This window comes from Haplochromis burtoni, unplaced genomic scaffold, assembly GCF_018398535.1.
Source record: "Haplochromis burtoni strain Fernald_Lab_line unplaced genomic scaffold, NCSU_Asbu1 Contig_228, whole genome shotgun sequence".
Taxonomy (NCBI): domain Eukaryota; kingdom Metazoa; phylum Chordata; class Actinopteri; order Cichliformes; family Cichlidae; genus Haplochromis; species Haplochromis burtoni.
Genome location: NW_024582589.1, coordinates 97,971 through 110,343, shown reverse-complemented (window position 1 = coordinate 110,343; position 12,373 = coordinate 97,971). Strand labels below are relative to the sequence as shown.

At 44.7% G+C, this 12,373-nt stretch overlaps 2 protein-coding genes across 9 annotated transcripts in view; both read right to left on the bottom strand.

The window, feature by feature from the left end:
- Window positions 1–8,314, bottom strand: part of gkup (glucuronokinase with putative uridyl pyrophosphorylase) — a 21,292-nt gene extending 12,978 nt beyond the window's left edge. For 5 of the 6 annotated variants that reach the window (XR_006055133.1, XR_006055136.1, XR_006055134.1 and 2 more), the window contains exons 1-8: window positions 8,177–8,314; window positions 7,065–7,171; window positions 6,937–6,981; window positions 6,690–6,843; window positions 6,529–6,600; window positions 4,206–4,294; window positions 1,303–1,459; window positions 1,036–1,113 (exon numbers count right to left, since the gene is read on the bottom strand). Coding sequence is in view for 2 of the 6 variants with exons in the window: in XM_005937392.3 (XP_005937454.1) it covers window positions 1,036–1,113; window positions 1,303–1,459; window positions 4,206–4,294; window positions 6,529–6,600; window positions 6,690–6,843; window positions 6,937–6,981; window positions 7,065–7,171; window positions 8,177–8,233 (759 nt within the window). In the remaining 4 variants the exon portion in view is untranslated. The remainder of the gene's footprint in view (window positions 1–1,035; window positions 1,114–1,302; window positions 1,460–4,205; window positions 4,295–6,528; window positions 6,601–6,689; window positions 6,844–6,936; window positions 6,982–7,064; window positions 7,172–8,176) is intronic. The other variant, XM_042226798.1, reaches the window with a different exon arrangement.
- Window positions 8,315–8,431: 117 nt separating this feature from the next.
- usf1 (upstream transcription factor 1) overlaps window positions 8,432–12,373 on the bottom strand; it is a 22,443-nt gene continuing 18,501 nt past the window's right edge. For 2 of the 3 annotated variants that reach the window (XM_005937393.2, XM_042226799.1), the window contains 6 exons: window positions 11,404–11,557; window positions 9,944–10,031; window positions 9,788–9,846; window positions 9,618–9,712; window positions 9,414–9,542; window positions 8,432–9,085 (listed from right to left, as the gene is read on the bottom strand). In XM_005937393.2, coding sequence (XP_005937455.1) covers window positions 8,996–9,085; window positions 9,414–9,542; window positions 9,618–9,712; window positions 9,788–9,846; window positions 9,944–10,031; window positions 11,404–11,557 — 615 coding nt within the window. In that variant the 3' untranslated portion in view covers window positions 8,432–8,995. The remainder of the gene's footprint in view (window positions 9,086–9,413; window positions 9,543–9,617; window positions 9,713–9,787; window positions 9,847–9,943; window positions 10,032–11,403; window positions 11,558–12,373) is intronic. The other variant, XM_014338459.2, reaches the window with a different exon arrangement.

The following is a 12,373-nucleotide window of genomic DNA, read 5'->3' as shown; positions in this document are numbered from 1 at the left end:
TGCTTAGGCTGCTGCCCCCGCGACCCGGCCTCGGATAAAGCGGATGACGATGGATGGATGGATGTTTTCAGTGGGAGAAACGTTTCGTGTCTCATCCAGGTGACTTCTTCAGTCTCAGCTGACTGCAGGTTTCAATCTTATAAACAGCACATTTGCATAATGACTGAAACCAGCCCACTGAGGAACAATGGGCTGGGAGGTCAGTTCCTTCATCATAATTATACAAATTCTCATGGCCATTGATCAACAACCACTGATCAATGGCCATCAGTCCCATTCACAGAGAGTTGGGGAATGGCGGCAATCACAGCATTGTAAGATGGTGACAGATGTACCCTCTGGTCCCCTCCTCCATTCAGAGACGGTCTTTCCCTTTTTCATGTAAATGGCCTCCTTGACTCGGCGCTCAAACCAGCGTTCCTCCCTGTCCAGGATGTTACATCCTCATAGCGCTAACAGAACCAGTAACTCAGGGGTTAGGGTTATAGACGCTTTACTCATGGTGATACATTGACTGCAGGCAGGCAACTTGTGCCTCTTGGTTTGAACATGTTCTTCCACATCAGGCACTTACTATCACCTGCTTCTGATGGCTTCAGCTTCACCTACCTCACCCACTCCTCAGTCTACACTCAGTGCTATCTGACCAAGATTCAACACAGCTGACTGTGCAGGTGAAGTTCATTATGTCTGATTGTGTGTAATGTTCTCTGATGACCTATAAAATCTACATGTTTGAAAAACTGCCAAACTGATCTCAAAACAGCCCAAATTTGAACTTTATTCATTTGAACCTGCAGGATAACTGACTCTGAGACTGAGTTACTGTTTGTTCCTCTGGCCACAACATTGCAGCTTAAATGTATTTACTCATCTTGATTGTTCACTGCAAACAGCCTTAATGCAGAAGCCAGGATTCTCCGTGGTACGGCCTCATTTGCTGACAAACTCGAGTATAAAATAAATTGAGCACTCGTCTCCAGCTTGTTTGCATTGATGCAGAGGGAAGTGTCGAGCTGAGGTAAGAATACAAACCACTTGTCCGATCAGCTGGAAGCCAGTAGGAAGCTTCATACCAAACACGTGGCGCTGCTTCTCATTGATGAGCCACTCCTGAGGAGAAACAGCCATTAAAGTAAGTCTTCAGTCTTCTTTTTTTTTAGCTTGTTATAAAGTTGGATGGATTTGATGGGTTTAGATACAACAATGCAACAAGAATAAACGGCAGTTGAGTTCAAAACTGTTCCTGCACATTGCTGCCTGCATGGAAAGAAGCACGTGAGCTGCTTTAGCTTTACGAACCCAGAACTGTCCAAAAGCCCTGCCCACGGTCTGAGGCTGCTGGCTCAGGAAGTCCGACATGTAGGACAGCGTGTCCCTCTGAATGCAGTAGAACACCACGCTGGCTAGCTGGGACGCCGTCTGCCCTTCCTGTGGCTTTTCCAAGAAGCGAGTTACCCTGATTCAGAAAGTGCAGCATATAAAGCATTCAGTCTCAGCTGCAAATATTAACACAACATAATTAATAACATAATTAACACAAATATTTCACAGCCAATCATAAGTCTGCATTTTCCTTTGAACTGATGGGAAATCAACAGTAAGTGAACCACAGAAGAGCCGCTGTGAATGGACAACAGGTCAAAATTTAAAGCCGATGGCTACGGCAGGTCTCACACTTAGATGAGCTAACCCGAACCCTCCTCTCATGTAAGGGCCACTTCAGTGTTCAAGTAGAACAAAACAAACAACAAACAGCCACAAATATTTCCATAAATGTTTTGTTTGTTTTGTTAAATTTCAAATTGGTTGATCGTGGCTCAAGGAGTTGGCAGTTCGTCCTGTAACCGGAAGGCTCGGACAGTCTCGTCGTTGTGTCCCTGGGCAAGACGCTTCACCTACCGCCTACTGGTGTTGGCCAGAGGGGCCGATGGCGCGATATGGCAGCCTGGCTTCTGTCAGTCTGCCCCAGGGCAGCTGTAGCTACAACTAGGGCTGGGCGATATGACCCAAAATTCATATCTCGATATTTTTTAGCTGGATGGCGATATAAGATATATATCTCGATATTTTTTTTAAGCCATAAAGTAAGAACAAAAAGAGAGTTCTTAGTCAAAGCTGTGTCCCAGATGTCACACAGGCACTTTTATTAACATACAGCACAGATGTACATGAAAAATTACTCAAAATTAAATTATGAGCATTCATTAAATAATAATGCTCCATAAATAAAAGAAAACAAGGTTGTTTTTGTGCTAAACAAAGAGCTCACAATTGTGCAGTCAAAATGTAAACTAAAAGACGCTGAGCGTAATAACAAACAGACAGATTTCACAGCTGCTCTGTTCCCAAGTTTTACTGTGTGACTGATAGCCTGGAGTTTGAAATCCTGCTTCATAACCACGTCTCTTACAGGTGCCATTTATGGTACTTTATACACACACAATACGGTAATATTACGTTGAAGCACAGTACGTATCACTCCGCGAAGCTCTTCGGTAGCCGTAATGCGCCGACAATCTATCAAGCGGTGCAGCTCCGTAGCTTAGCAAAGTCGTACTCAAACATTTCTGACAGATTGCTGAGCGCCGTGTACCACATAAAATCGGTTCGCGGCCATCAAGCACAACCAGAATTCATACATAAGGCGCGCTATCAACTTTTGAGAGAATGAAAGGATTTTAGGGTTAGCGCTGTTAGCTCGTTAGCGCGGTTAGCTCGTTAGCATGTTTAGCTCGTTAGCACGTTGACGCCGTCCAGCCCCACGCATGGGGCGATGCGCAGTAACTCGTTAACGGAGATTTGCCGTGTCCGTCTTGTCGCTGCCTGCACGTGAAGCGATGGGGGAGGAGGGGGAGTTGTCTTCAGTGAAGGCGAGGCGGAGTCTCCTGACTGAGGTCCATATCTAAATCTCTATCTGGGGAACTTTTCCTTTATGTATATCATCTAAGTAATCATCAGTGAATTGTGCTCTGAAAAAAAGGAAAAGAAAACAAATGAAATGATGAAACAATAATAACCACTTTGGTGTTTACCAGCTTGCTGAAATGCGCCGTCATTATGGGAACTCCTAGAGCTTAACTTGCTGCTAAGTCATGTGCAGAGAGAGAATGACTCAAGCAAATGGTCCAGAATTGCAACGGGTTGGACTAGTTCTGCTTGGTCAGTTTAGGCAAGGCGCAGTGCGACAGAAGCATCACTGACAAATGGCAGTCAGTCTGCTTAGATATCGGCTGAGTACCCAATCTATTTAATACCAAATATCGATATGGCAGCCTGGAAAACTCGATATATCGCCCAGCTGTTGCTACAACCGTAGCTGCCTCCACCAGTGTGTGAATGTGAGAGTGAATGAATAGTGGCATTGTAAAGCGCTTTGGGTGCCTTGAAAAGCGCTATATAAATCCAATCCATTATTATTATTATTATTAAATTACGAGTTTAATTTGTCAGCAACTTTCTGCCAGCCCTCTCTCCTTGCTTTTGCAGCCTTTGCAGTGTTCCCTTGCGTTTTAATTAAACTCTGAAACTCCTGAAATCCCTCAATCAAGAGTTCTTGCTCTGCTGCCGAAAAATACTGAGCGCGCTCCTTCGACATTTTCGCCGACCAATCAAAGGGTTGCCGATCAATGTTTCTACTATCGATGCGTAGCCCCTGTTAAGCCACCCAGTGATCTCACATTACTTCATCCAGCTGTACTAATCATCAACAACAGGTGTGTTCGGAGAACCGGAATAGCGAGCTCAGAGTTGGCGCGATGATTTGATCTTGGATGTAGTAAGCGAGGTACGAAGAACGGACCCCAGGTCTTGAGGAGTGTCACAACATTTGGATGTTGGCTCACAGTTTGGTGTAATTTAATGAAAGCTTGAATCCATCCTGTGTTGTCCAGTCAGTTCAAGCAGGTGGTGCTGCTGTTAGGGTGTGGGGGATATTTTCAGTAGCGGCTACATCATGTATAGTGCTGTTTCCGATCATGTCCCTTTATGACCACAGTGTATTTATGTCTGATCGCTGCTTCCAACAGTATAACACAACAAAGCTCACATCATCTCAAACTGGCTTTTTGAGCAGGACACGGAGTTCACTGTGATCGAACAAAAAGATTTGCTTCTTGGCTGTGCAGCCAACAACTCTGCTGTGTGATGCTATCATGTCAACATGGACCAGTATTTCTAAGGAATGTTTCCAGCACCGACCTCACCTGTGGGAATCATGGCAGACCTCTATGATGCCTCTGGAGCTGCTCTTCTCTCCTTCTTCCAGCTCGTAGTATATGATCAGCTCACCAGGCTGCAGTGGAGACACAACATGGTGAGCTAGCACACATAATTCACCCTTAATCCACAAAAAGGGCTTATTAGCAAAACTGCTGCACAAAAGCTACGAACTGTTAACTCTTAAGCCCATATCATAGCTAATAACCAACTTACGACTGTGTAACCTTCTGTGGAATTCATCCCATCCATCCAATCTCTTCCACTTATCTTTATCAGAGTCACAGGGGAAGCCTATCTCAGCTACCACAGAGGCGAGAGGCAGGATACACCCTAGACAGATCACCAGTCTGTCGCAGGGCTAACACAGATGACCATTCACACTTATGGGAAATTCACAATCACCAGTTAACCGCACTAACTGCATGTCTTTGGACTGTGGGAGGATGCCAGAGTACCCGGGGAGAACCCACAGACACAGGAAAACATGCAAGCTCCAAACAGAAAGGCCCCGCCCATACAGTGGATTCAAACCCAGGACCTTGTTGCTGTGAGGCAGGGGTGGGGAACTCCAGGCCTCGAGGGCCGGGGTCCAACAGGTGTTAGATATCACCATGGGTCAACACACCTGAATCAAATGACTGGTTCATTACCAGGCCTCTGGAGAACTTCAACACATTTAAATGAGCTGTGTTGGATCGAGGACACCGGCCCGTGAGGCCTGGAGTTCGACACCCCTGCTGTAAGGCGATCGTACTAACCTCCACGCTACAGTGCTGCATTCATTGTTCCTTTGCTTTTTAAAAAAAATGACCTCATTGTGACAAATGTTTGATTTGTATGAAAACAAAAGTCACAGAGTGCTGTCAGTGTTACAAACCATTAAACAAACACGGTGATCGGACTGACAGACGATTATATGACCAATACCAATATTTGGTGATTTAAAAAAGGTGACTATTTTAAATGTGATCTTTTTAAAAACACATAAAACATAAAGAGATATCATTAAAGTTGAGTTATTTATGAGTCCTTATGAAGATAATTTGATAATGAAGTTTAAAAATAGGCTACTTGTTGCCAACAGGGAAGTGGCAGACTGCCCCCTGGTGGACAAACAGCAACATTCATAACATAATTGAAGGCTGTTTCTCTTTAAATAGTTGAAAGTAACAGCAGCGCTGTACAAGACAGCAGCCATATCACTGTGAAATGATTTTAAAAAACACAAGCAAACATATTTCCCATGTTTCTTCTAGCGTGCACTGAAATAGCAATATGATTTAATATGTATATGGTTTAATGTGCTCACCTTTGTTTCAGCTGACAGGTGCTTCATCACTTCAACTTTGCACATTTGGCACAAGATAAATATCACCCATCATATCAGCTGATGTCAGTCAAAGAAACAATGTCGGCCATACTGATCCACAGTAGTATCTCCTACCACACCACTGCTATACTGTTACGGCTGTTGCCATAAGAATACTGTGTGAGCTGTTTTGTTCTGTGTCTCTTTACTGTGTTTAAGACTCTTTACAGGTCCCTCCCCTAATGAAGAGTAGTGAGCAGCTGATTGGACCATGGAACAGGTGACCACGTTCAAAAAGCCGCTCTGACAGCTCCCGAGAGAGAGAGGGAGAGTGGGGCGAGCGAGTAGCTTGACAGCCGACGCGGTCCTGACCTGGTTTCCCAGCCTAAACTGTTACTGTGTATTTGTGTGAGCGTGATCTGTGAGAGCCGCTCTTGGTGTGTTAACTTAGTGCTTAGGCACTCTTAGGCTGAAGGGGTGAGCCGCCTTTTCTTTGAAACAGTTTTCTCCTGTTTTCCGGGTTAGGGAGCGAGGGTTAGTATTGTCATTTGTTTGTTCTGTTTCTTTCTTAGGGTTTAGTTAGTTTTCTCTGGTGGGACTTACTTGGTTTTGTTTATTACTTTGGCCTGGGTTCACCCTGGAGCTATGCTTCATTACCTGTAATAAAAATCACCTTTTTTACTCACAACTGGTTTTGGATGTCTGGCTTGGGAACCAGGACGGGGATTTGTCTCTCTCTCCTCCAACCTTATGTACGTCTCTACACGCCTAGACTAGGGGCGTAACATATACCTCACAGAAGTTCACACTGTCCACTCAAAAGACTACATTAAATGTTAAAACTTTAACATCTGCTACAGTTAGATGATAACCACACACTCGACCAACAGGTACCATCACTGTGACGGCCTTTTATATGCAGTCTGTCATGAAAACACAAGGCTTGGTGTCAGTTCATACAAGATAAATGGCATCTACCTGTACTATGAAAATCTCACCTTTGACCTGAAGAAGCGAATAACTTGAGCAATGTCAAAGTTTTGGTCTGCACACAGCATGTCTCCAGCAATCTGCTCACACAGAGAAGAAACGCTGAATAGCAGGCCTCGGGATTGTTCAGTGTTATTTAGTCCATTAGCCACGGACAGAGCGATCATACCACCATAATGTCGTCCTGCAGCTTCCGGCTGCGTACGACCAACTCCAGGTCAGCCACGGCCCCGAGGCGATCCTCCAGCGTAGTACTGCCGTCATTTATGATATTTTCCACAGGGAAGTCGGTAGCTGTGGCCCAGCGCTCGTAGTGCTTGTACCTGGTCGGGTTCAGAGAACAGGAGTGGAAGGAAAAGCAAAACTATGGCAAAGTTTCCAAACACCAGCCAATCCGTGCAATCACTGCCACTCACTTATCAGCATTGGTAACCAGATAGACCTCTGTGAACAGCTGGCGCCTGGAGACAGAGACAGACACCGTCAGTGAGATGCAGAGGAACATGAAAGCTCTCCGGATCACGTGTGGATCACGCTCACGCACATGTTGACAGTTTCCCACCAAAAGTCAAGGATCTTCTTTCCTCCAATTCCAGGAAGCAAGGCCTTAGGTACCCCGCTCAGGTGGCTGTACAGGCCTGTTTCATCATTCTGGCAGCAAAAGGAAGATTTACTACACAAAAACCACAACCTGCTAACAGCCCCCCCATTCGGCATGAAACATGGCTAAGTCAATAGGCCTGATTATCACCTTTGTAGCAACACATCAACAACATGGGCTATGCTGTGGTAACATCTCTGTGGCTTACGTGGATACGGAACCAATTCAACAAATTCTATCATCACAGGTTTTGTGAAAGCAGCTAAAACTTGGATTACACTAACAGCGCTGCACACTACCTGAACTATTTTACACCTTTCATTTATTTCACATGAAATACAGAGATTTTCTACGAGCCCCCCTCTGCTCAAAAGAATCACGTGGACTTGTATACCTGAGGACCAAACAAGGACTGGACGCAGCTCACGTCCTGCTTTGTTGCTTGCATTGGTAAGCAGCACTGTTGTACCTGCATTAAACCACTCCAGTCCTTTTTGATCCCATAATGAACTGTCGTGTTCGTATTGTTGCCATTTCTGCTGCAGTCTTTGCAAAATCTCTCTTGAAAATACATTTTTCATGTAAATGACACTTCACTGAAAAAAAGAAAGAGCAGAAAAGTTTGTACCTTATGACAGAAAAGTCTTACCAGTTACAGGCGTGTAGTGGACAGCACACACGCAGTGGCCAAACTAGTGAAATAAGCCATCTCTGTTAGCGTCTCTCATAGTAAAGACGATATTTAAACGCTGAATGTCCCATCAGTACTTTATCGAGCACCGCCGCTTTAGAAAAACCCTGCCATGTTATCGTCGCAACGGCCTGTAGGGGGGGCTGCAGACACGTCGTTGAAAACGACGTTTTGAAAACATGCGCTGGTTTGTCAGCCGGATTTCCCATTACATGGTTAATATTTCGTAAACATGCTAAGGGACGTACGAACACTAGCCAGAGTTCAAGCGGCGCCAAAGTGTCAGCTTGTTTCGGGCAGTTCGGCGGCTTCACAACTAACGTGAACTTTGCACTGTTGCTGCTGCAACGTTGAACCGACTTACCTTAATCTGGGCCTCTAACACGGTGCCGTGCCCGGCTACCAGCAGGACACAGATCATCGTAGCCGGTCCCGGGGCTCCTCTGGAACCTATAAACACTGAGGGTGTGTGTAGGGAATGTCTGCGCTATGTGCTTAGCTTCCACAAAGACGCCCACTTCCGAGCGGGGCCTTCAAAATAAAAGCTTTAGAGAGGAAATGGCTTTTCTAAAGTCTTTTAACCAGTTCATAAGCTTTATTAATCACAGCTGAGAGCGGCTCGTGACATGTAGCATAATATTTGTTTTTATTATAAAGACATACATAACCTACCTACTATGCAATGCCCCCCCCTCTCCAATTTATTTAGTTAGTTACATTGTTGCAATGTAATAAATGTCCCCAGTGAGGCTTCATGACACATTAAAAATACAAAGCAAAGAGTCAGACTCTTGGATGACAAACTCATAGCATCGACTGATCAAAGTGATAAACAATGTGAACATATGAATGAGTGTGTGTGATACACGGACACAGAAAGGAAAGAAAAGTGAGCTTACTGTACTGGAGGCTAACGATAATGAACAATCATAATGTTTGTGCAGGGAGGCGTTAAATGAGGGCTTCGCTAAATCAATATGATGATTGTACTGTAGATAAAAGAATGCTGTAAAAAGCTCAGAAAACAACATTTAAAGATGTCATTTAGCAAAGAAGTTGGATTTGAATATTAATGACAATATTCACTTCTTTCCCCTGTTTCATGCACACTGATCACAAATGAAGTATCTCCAAAGCATTTCAAGTACTCCTTTGGCCCACGTGTTTGATCACTGCAGGGTTCTCACTGAGGCTCTGTGCTGGACGATCCCACAATGCCGTGCTGTCGCAAGAGGTTCCTCAGGATCTGATTCTTGGACTTCCAGTCTTCCACCTGAGCAAGTACACAGCAGAAATGCAGCAGGCATGAATAAACGGCTTACCCTTGCATCTGGAATAAAACACCATGACTTTATGACGACTGTATTTTGATAGGGGTTACAGTGGAAACTAATAAATCATGAGAAAATGGAGCAGTAATTAGATGTATTCACGTCGTCTTAAAGCCTTTCAGAAAGTGCAGCCTGCCATTCTGTTTGATCAAATGAAGTATTATATACAGTTGGAATGGAAGCAGTCCTGGTTCAAACTTCAGGTGAATGTTACAAAGCAGCTACAAGTTACTGGGGCGCTGGGCAGCTTTAGTCTTGAAGCAGACACACCTCCTGTCTCAGTAGCTGGTTGTCAACTCTTAGACGATCCAGAACGCCAACGTCCTCCCCAAGCTTCAGGTTGCTCTGTCGCAGCTCCTTTATGTACTCGCAGGCTTTGGACAAGATCCCCCCTTTACTCTGAAACAGGAGTTACGATAAAGCTTCAGCGTCTACTCAAATGGGCTGGAAGCCACTGTGTACCTGAACGCTCACCTGTCCCGTCTTGGTGTAGTCGACGTTACAGTCTGGAATGGCCTTTGACAGCTGCACGATCCAGTTGTTGATCTTGTCCCGGCGCCTCCGCTCAACTGTCGGTGAAACATTTCGCTTATTTACACTGTCACAACAGCCAGATCAAGCTCCCGCTGCATGTCTGCGCTCACCTTCGTTGTGCTGGGCTCGCCGTTTCTCATCTCTGGAGGCCCGTGGAGCGTCCTGCTTCCTAGAAAACATGTAACAACAAAGATACTGAGCTGCTTCAGCTAACTGGGAAGTTAAATATCAAGTGCTCTAATTCTGGAGACGTGAGATGGAATTACGCAATGTACGGCTGAGTTCGAGGTGCAATCGTCCTTTGATTGGACCCCGTCAAAACCTCCTGTGGTGACATCATCACATAAAGCTGTCCTGTAAATCAATAAAGCCAGATTCAGAGGACCGGTGTAACCAGATTCATGCTTTTCAAACAGAAAACGATGTGACTGCTGCGTCTGGTTATCTTTGCTCCCTGGAAGTTTCACGTGTGTGCTGGATGTCAAAATGCTGATTGTTCAACTTTGGGGAAGTTAATGAAGTTATGAGTGAAGACCATTGGACTGGTACTGCTCAGCAGGAAATGAAAGAAGTCCGCAGTGTCTCTCACTGCCTCGCTCTGCATATGCAGCACTCTGAAAAAGTTCTCGCCTCTTCATGATTTATTCTATTTTTGTATATTAGACAAAAATAACCAGAGTAAATACAAAAAGCAGTTTCTAAAGGACAATGTCATTTATGAAGAGAAAAGTCTATCCAGACCTTTTTGCTCAGCACTGTTTTGTCTCCCACACAGGCCGTTTTTGCCCACTCTCTTTTTTATTGTTCAATCATGAACTTTGACCTTAACTGAGACAAGTGAGGCCTGCAGTTGTTCAGGTGGATTTCTGGGTCTTTTGTGAGCTCCTGGATGAGTCACTCTTGGGGTGATCTGAAGAGCCAGCATCTCCTGGGAAGCATAGCTTTCTCCATCCATGGATGATGGCTCTCAGTGTTCACAGGAAGGAGTTATGAAGGCATTTCTAAGGATTTCCCAAATCCTTAGAAATGCCTTCATAACTCCTTCCTGACTGACAGACGTCAGTGACTTTGTTTCTCAGCTGTTTCTTTAGATTGTGGCACCATGTTCTGCTCTGTTCGATAGTTGGACTGAGCAGGTCTGACTGTGGTTGATTCGTGATGACAGTTACTTTTTCAGAGAGGGGGGAATGGTCTGGATATCGTTTTTTCCAATAAACAATTAAATCATCTTTTAAAAATTTTTTTTTTTTTTTTTACTTTGGTTATCTTTGCCCCAATATAAAAATTGGTTTAATGATCCGAAACATTTCCGTGTGACAAAGATGCAAAAACTAAAACTGGTAAGGGGACAAATTCATGTTCCATAGCACTGTGCGCAGACCAGTCGACCACCTACCACTGGGGGTAGTACATGAATAAATCGCACTAAAACAATGATGTAATCATGAGTAAAATGAACCAGTGGTCATGATGGGACTGAGAGGTCTGAAAATCAAACGTGCTAAAAATGGTGAGAATGTGGCCAGTAGATTTAAATAAGGTGAGGATTTGGATTTTTCTACTTTGTAATTGCACATGAGAAACATTTTATAATGGATAAGACGAAGAATGTGACCTCTTCAGCCTTCTGACTCATGGATGTCTTACACGAGCTTACTAAGAGCAGTGACAGTGTATTTTTGAAGAGCACACAAACATCCAGGCCTGATGGATACGCAGTGATTACCTGTGGGCGTGGTCTGGCCCAGAAGCGTGTCAGACGCCTGCACGGTGGTTACCATGGTACCAGTGGTGGCATCTGCGATGGTGGCAGGGTAGTAAGTGTACTGTGTCTCAGCGCTGCCATCTCCCTCCAATGCCTCTGACTGTGAGAAGACGGCCTGAACAGTAAAGACAGTAAATATGACTGAAAAATATCCACAGTGACTCACATACACAGTGGCACAGCCATAAAGGCTCCTGTGAAACTGGATCAAAGCACACGTCTCTTTTGTGAGCCAGCAGTTTAGCTTTTTAGGATGCTCTAAATGATTCAGCTTTTTACGTCACTGAGCAATGAACCCTGATACAGTTATCTCAGACCCACAGCAGCAGCTCTGAGCACAGAAGCTCCGCCCACCTCCTGCACAAACCCTCTGCATACAAAGGCCAGCCAATCAGAGAGGGAAGTAAGGGTGCTCGAGTAGCTGGTCTCAGACAGAGAATGACCCTCCACAGGGCGGGTGTTATTAGTATTATTTTGAATTGAATTATGCAGAGCTACCCAGTGACACTCCAGAATAAAACTGCAGATGGAAGTGAACCAAACGGTTTCCTTTAAAGCGACGGGGCGATCGTGGTTCAAGGGGTTGGGACGCTCATCTTGTAACCAGAAAGTTGCCGGTTTGATCCCCAGCTCTGTCTGTCTTGGTCGTTGTGTCCTTGGGCAAAACACTTCACCTACCACCTACTGGTGTTGGCCAGAGGGGCGGATGGTGCTGGGGATAAATGCAATCCATTATCATTATTATTATTAAAGCCTGCAGCCATAAAGTGACCGAGTGCTGCAAATGCTTCAGTTCTCCCCTGTCTGCCTCTGGAGCAGAGCAAGTTAATGTTTTCTGACTTAAGACAGGGAGATGAAAACTAAATACTTTTTTGGAAAAATGTTTAAATAAGTCAGAAACGTTCTGGGAGGCAAGTTGTTTTTTTTTTTT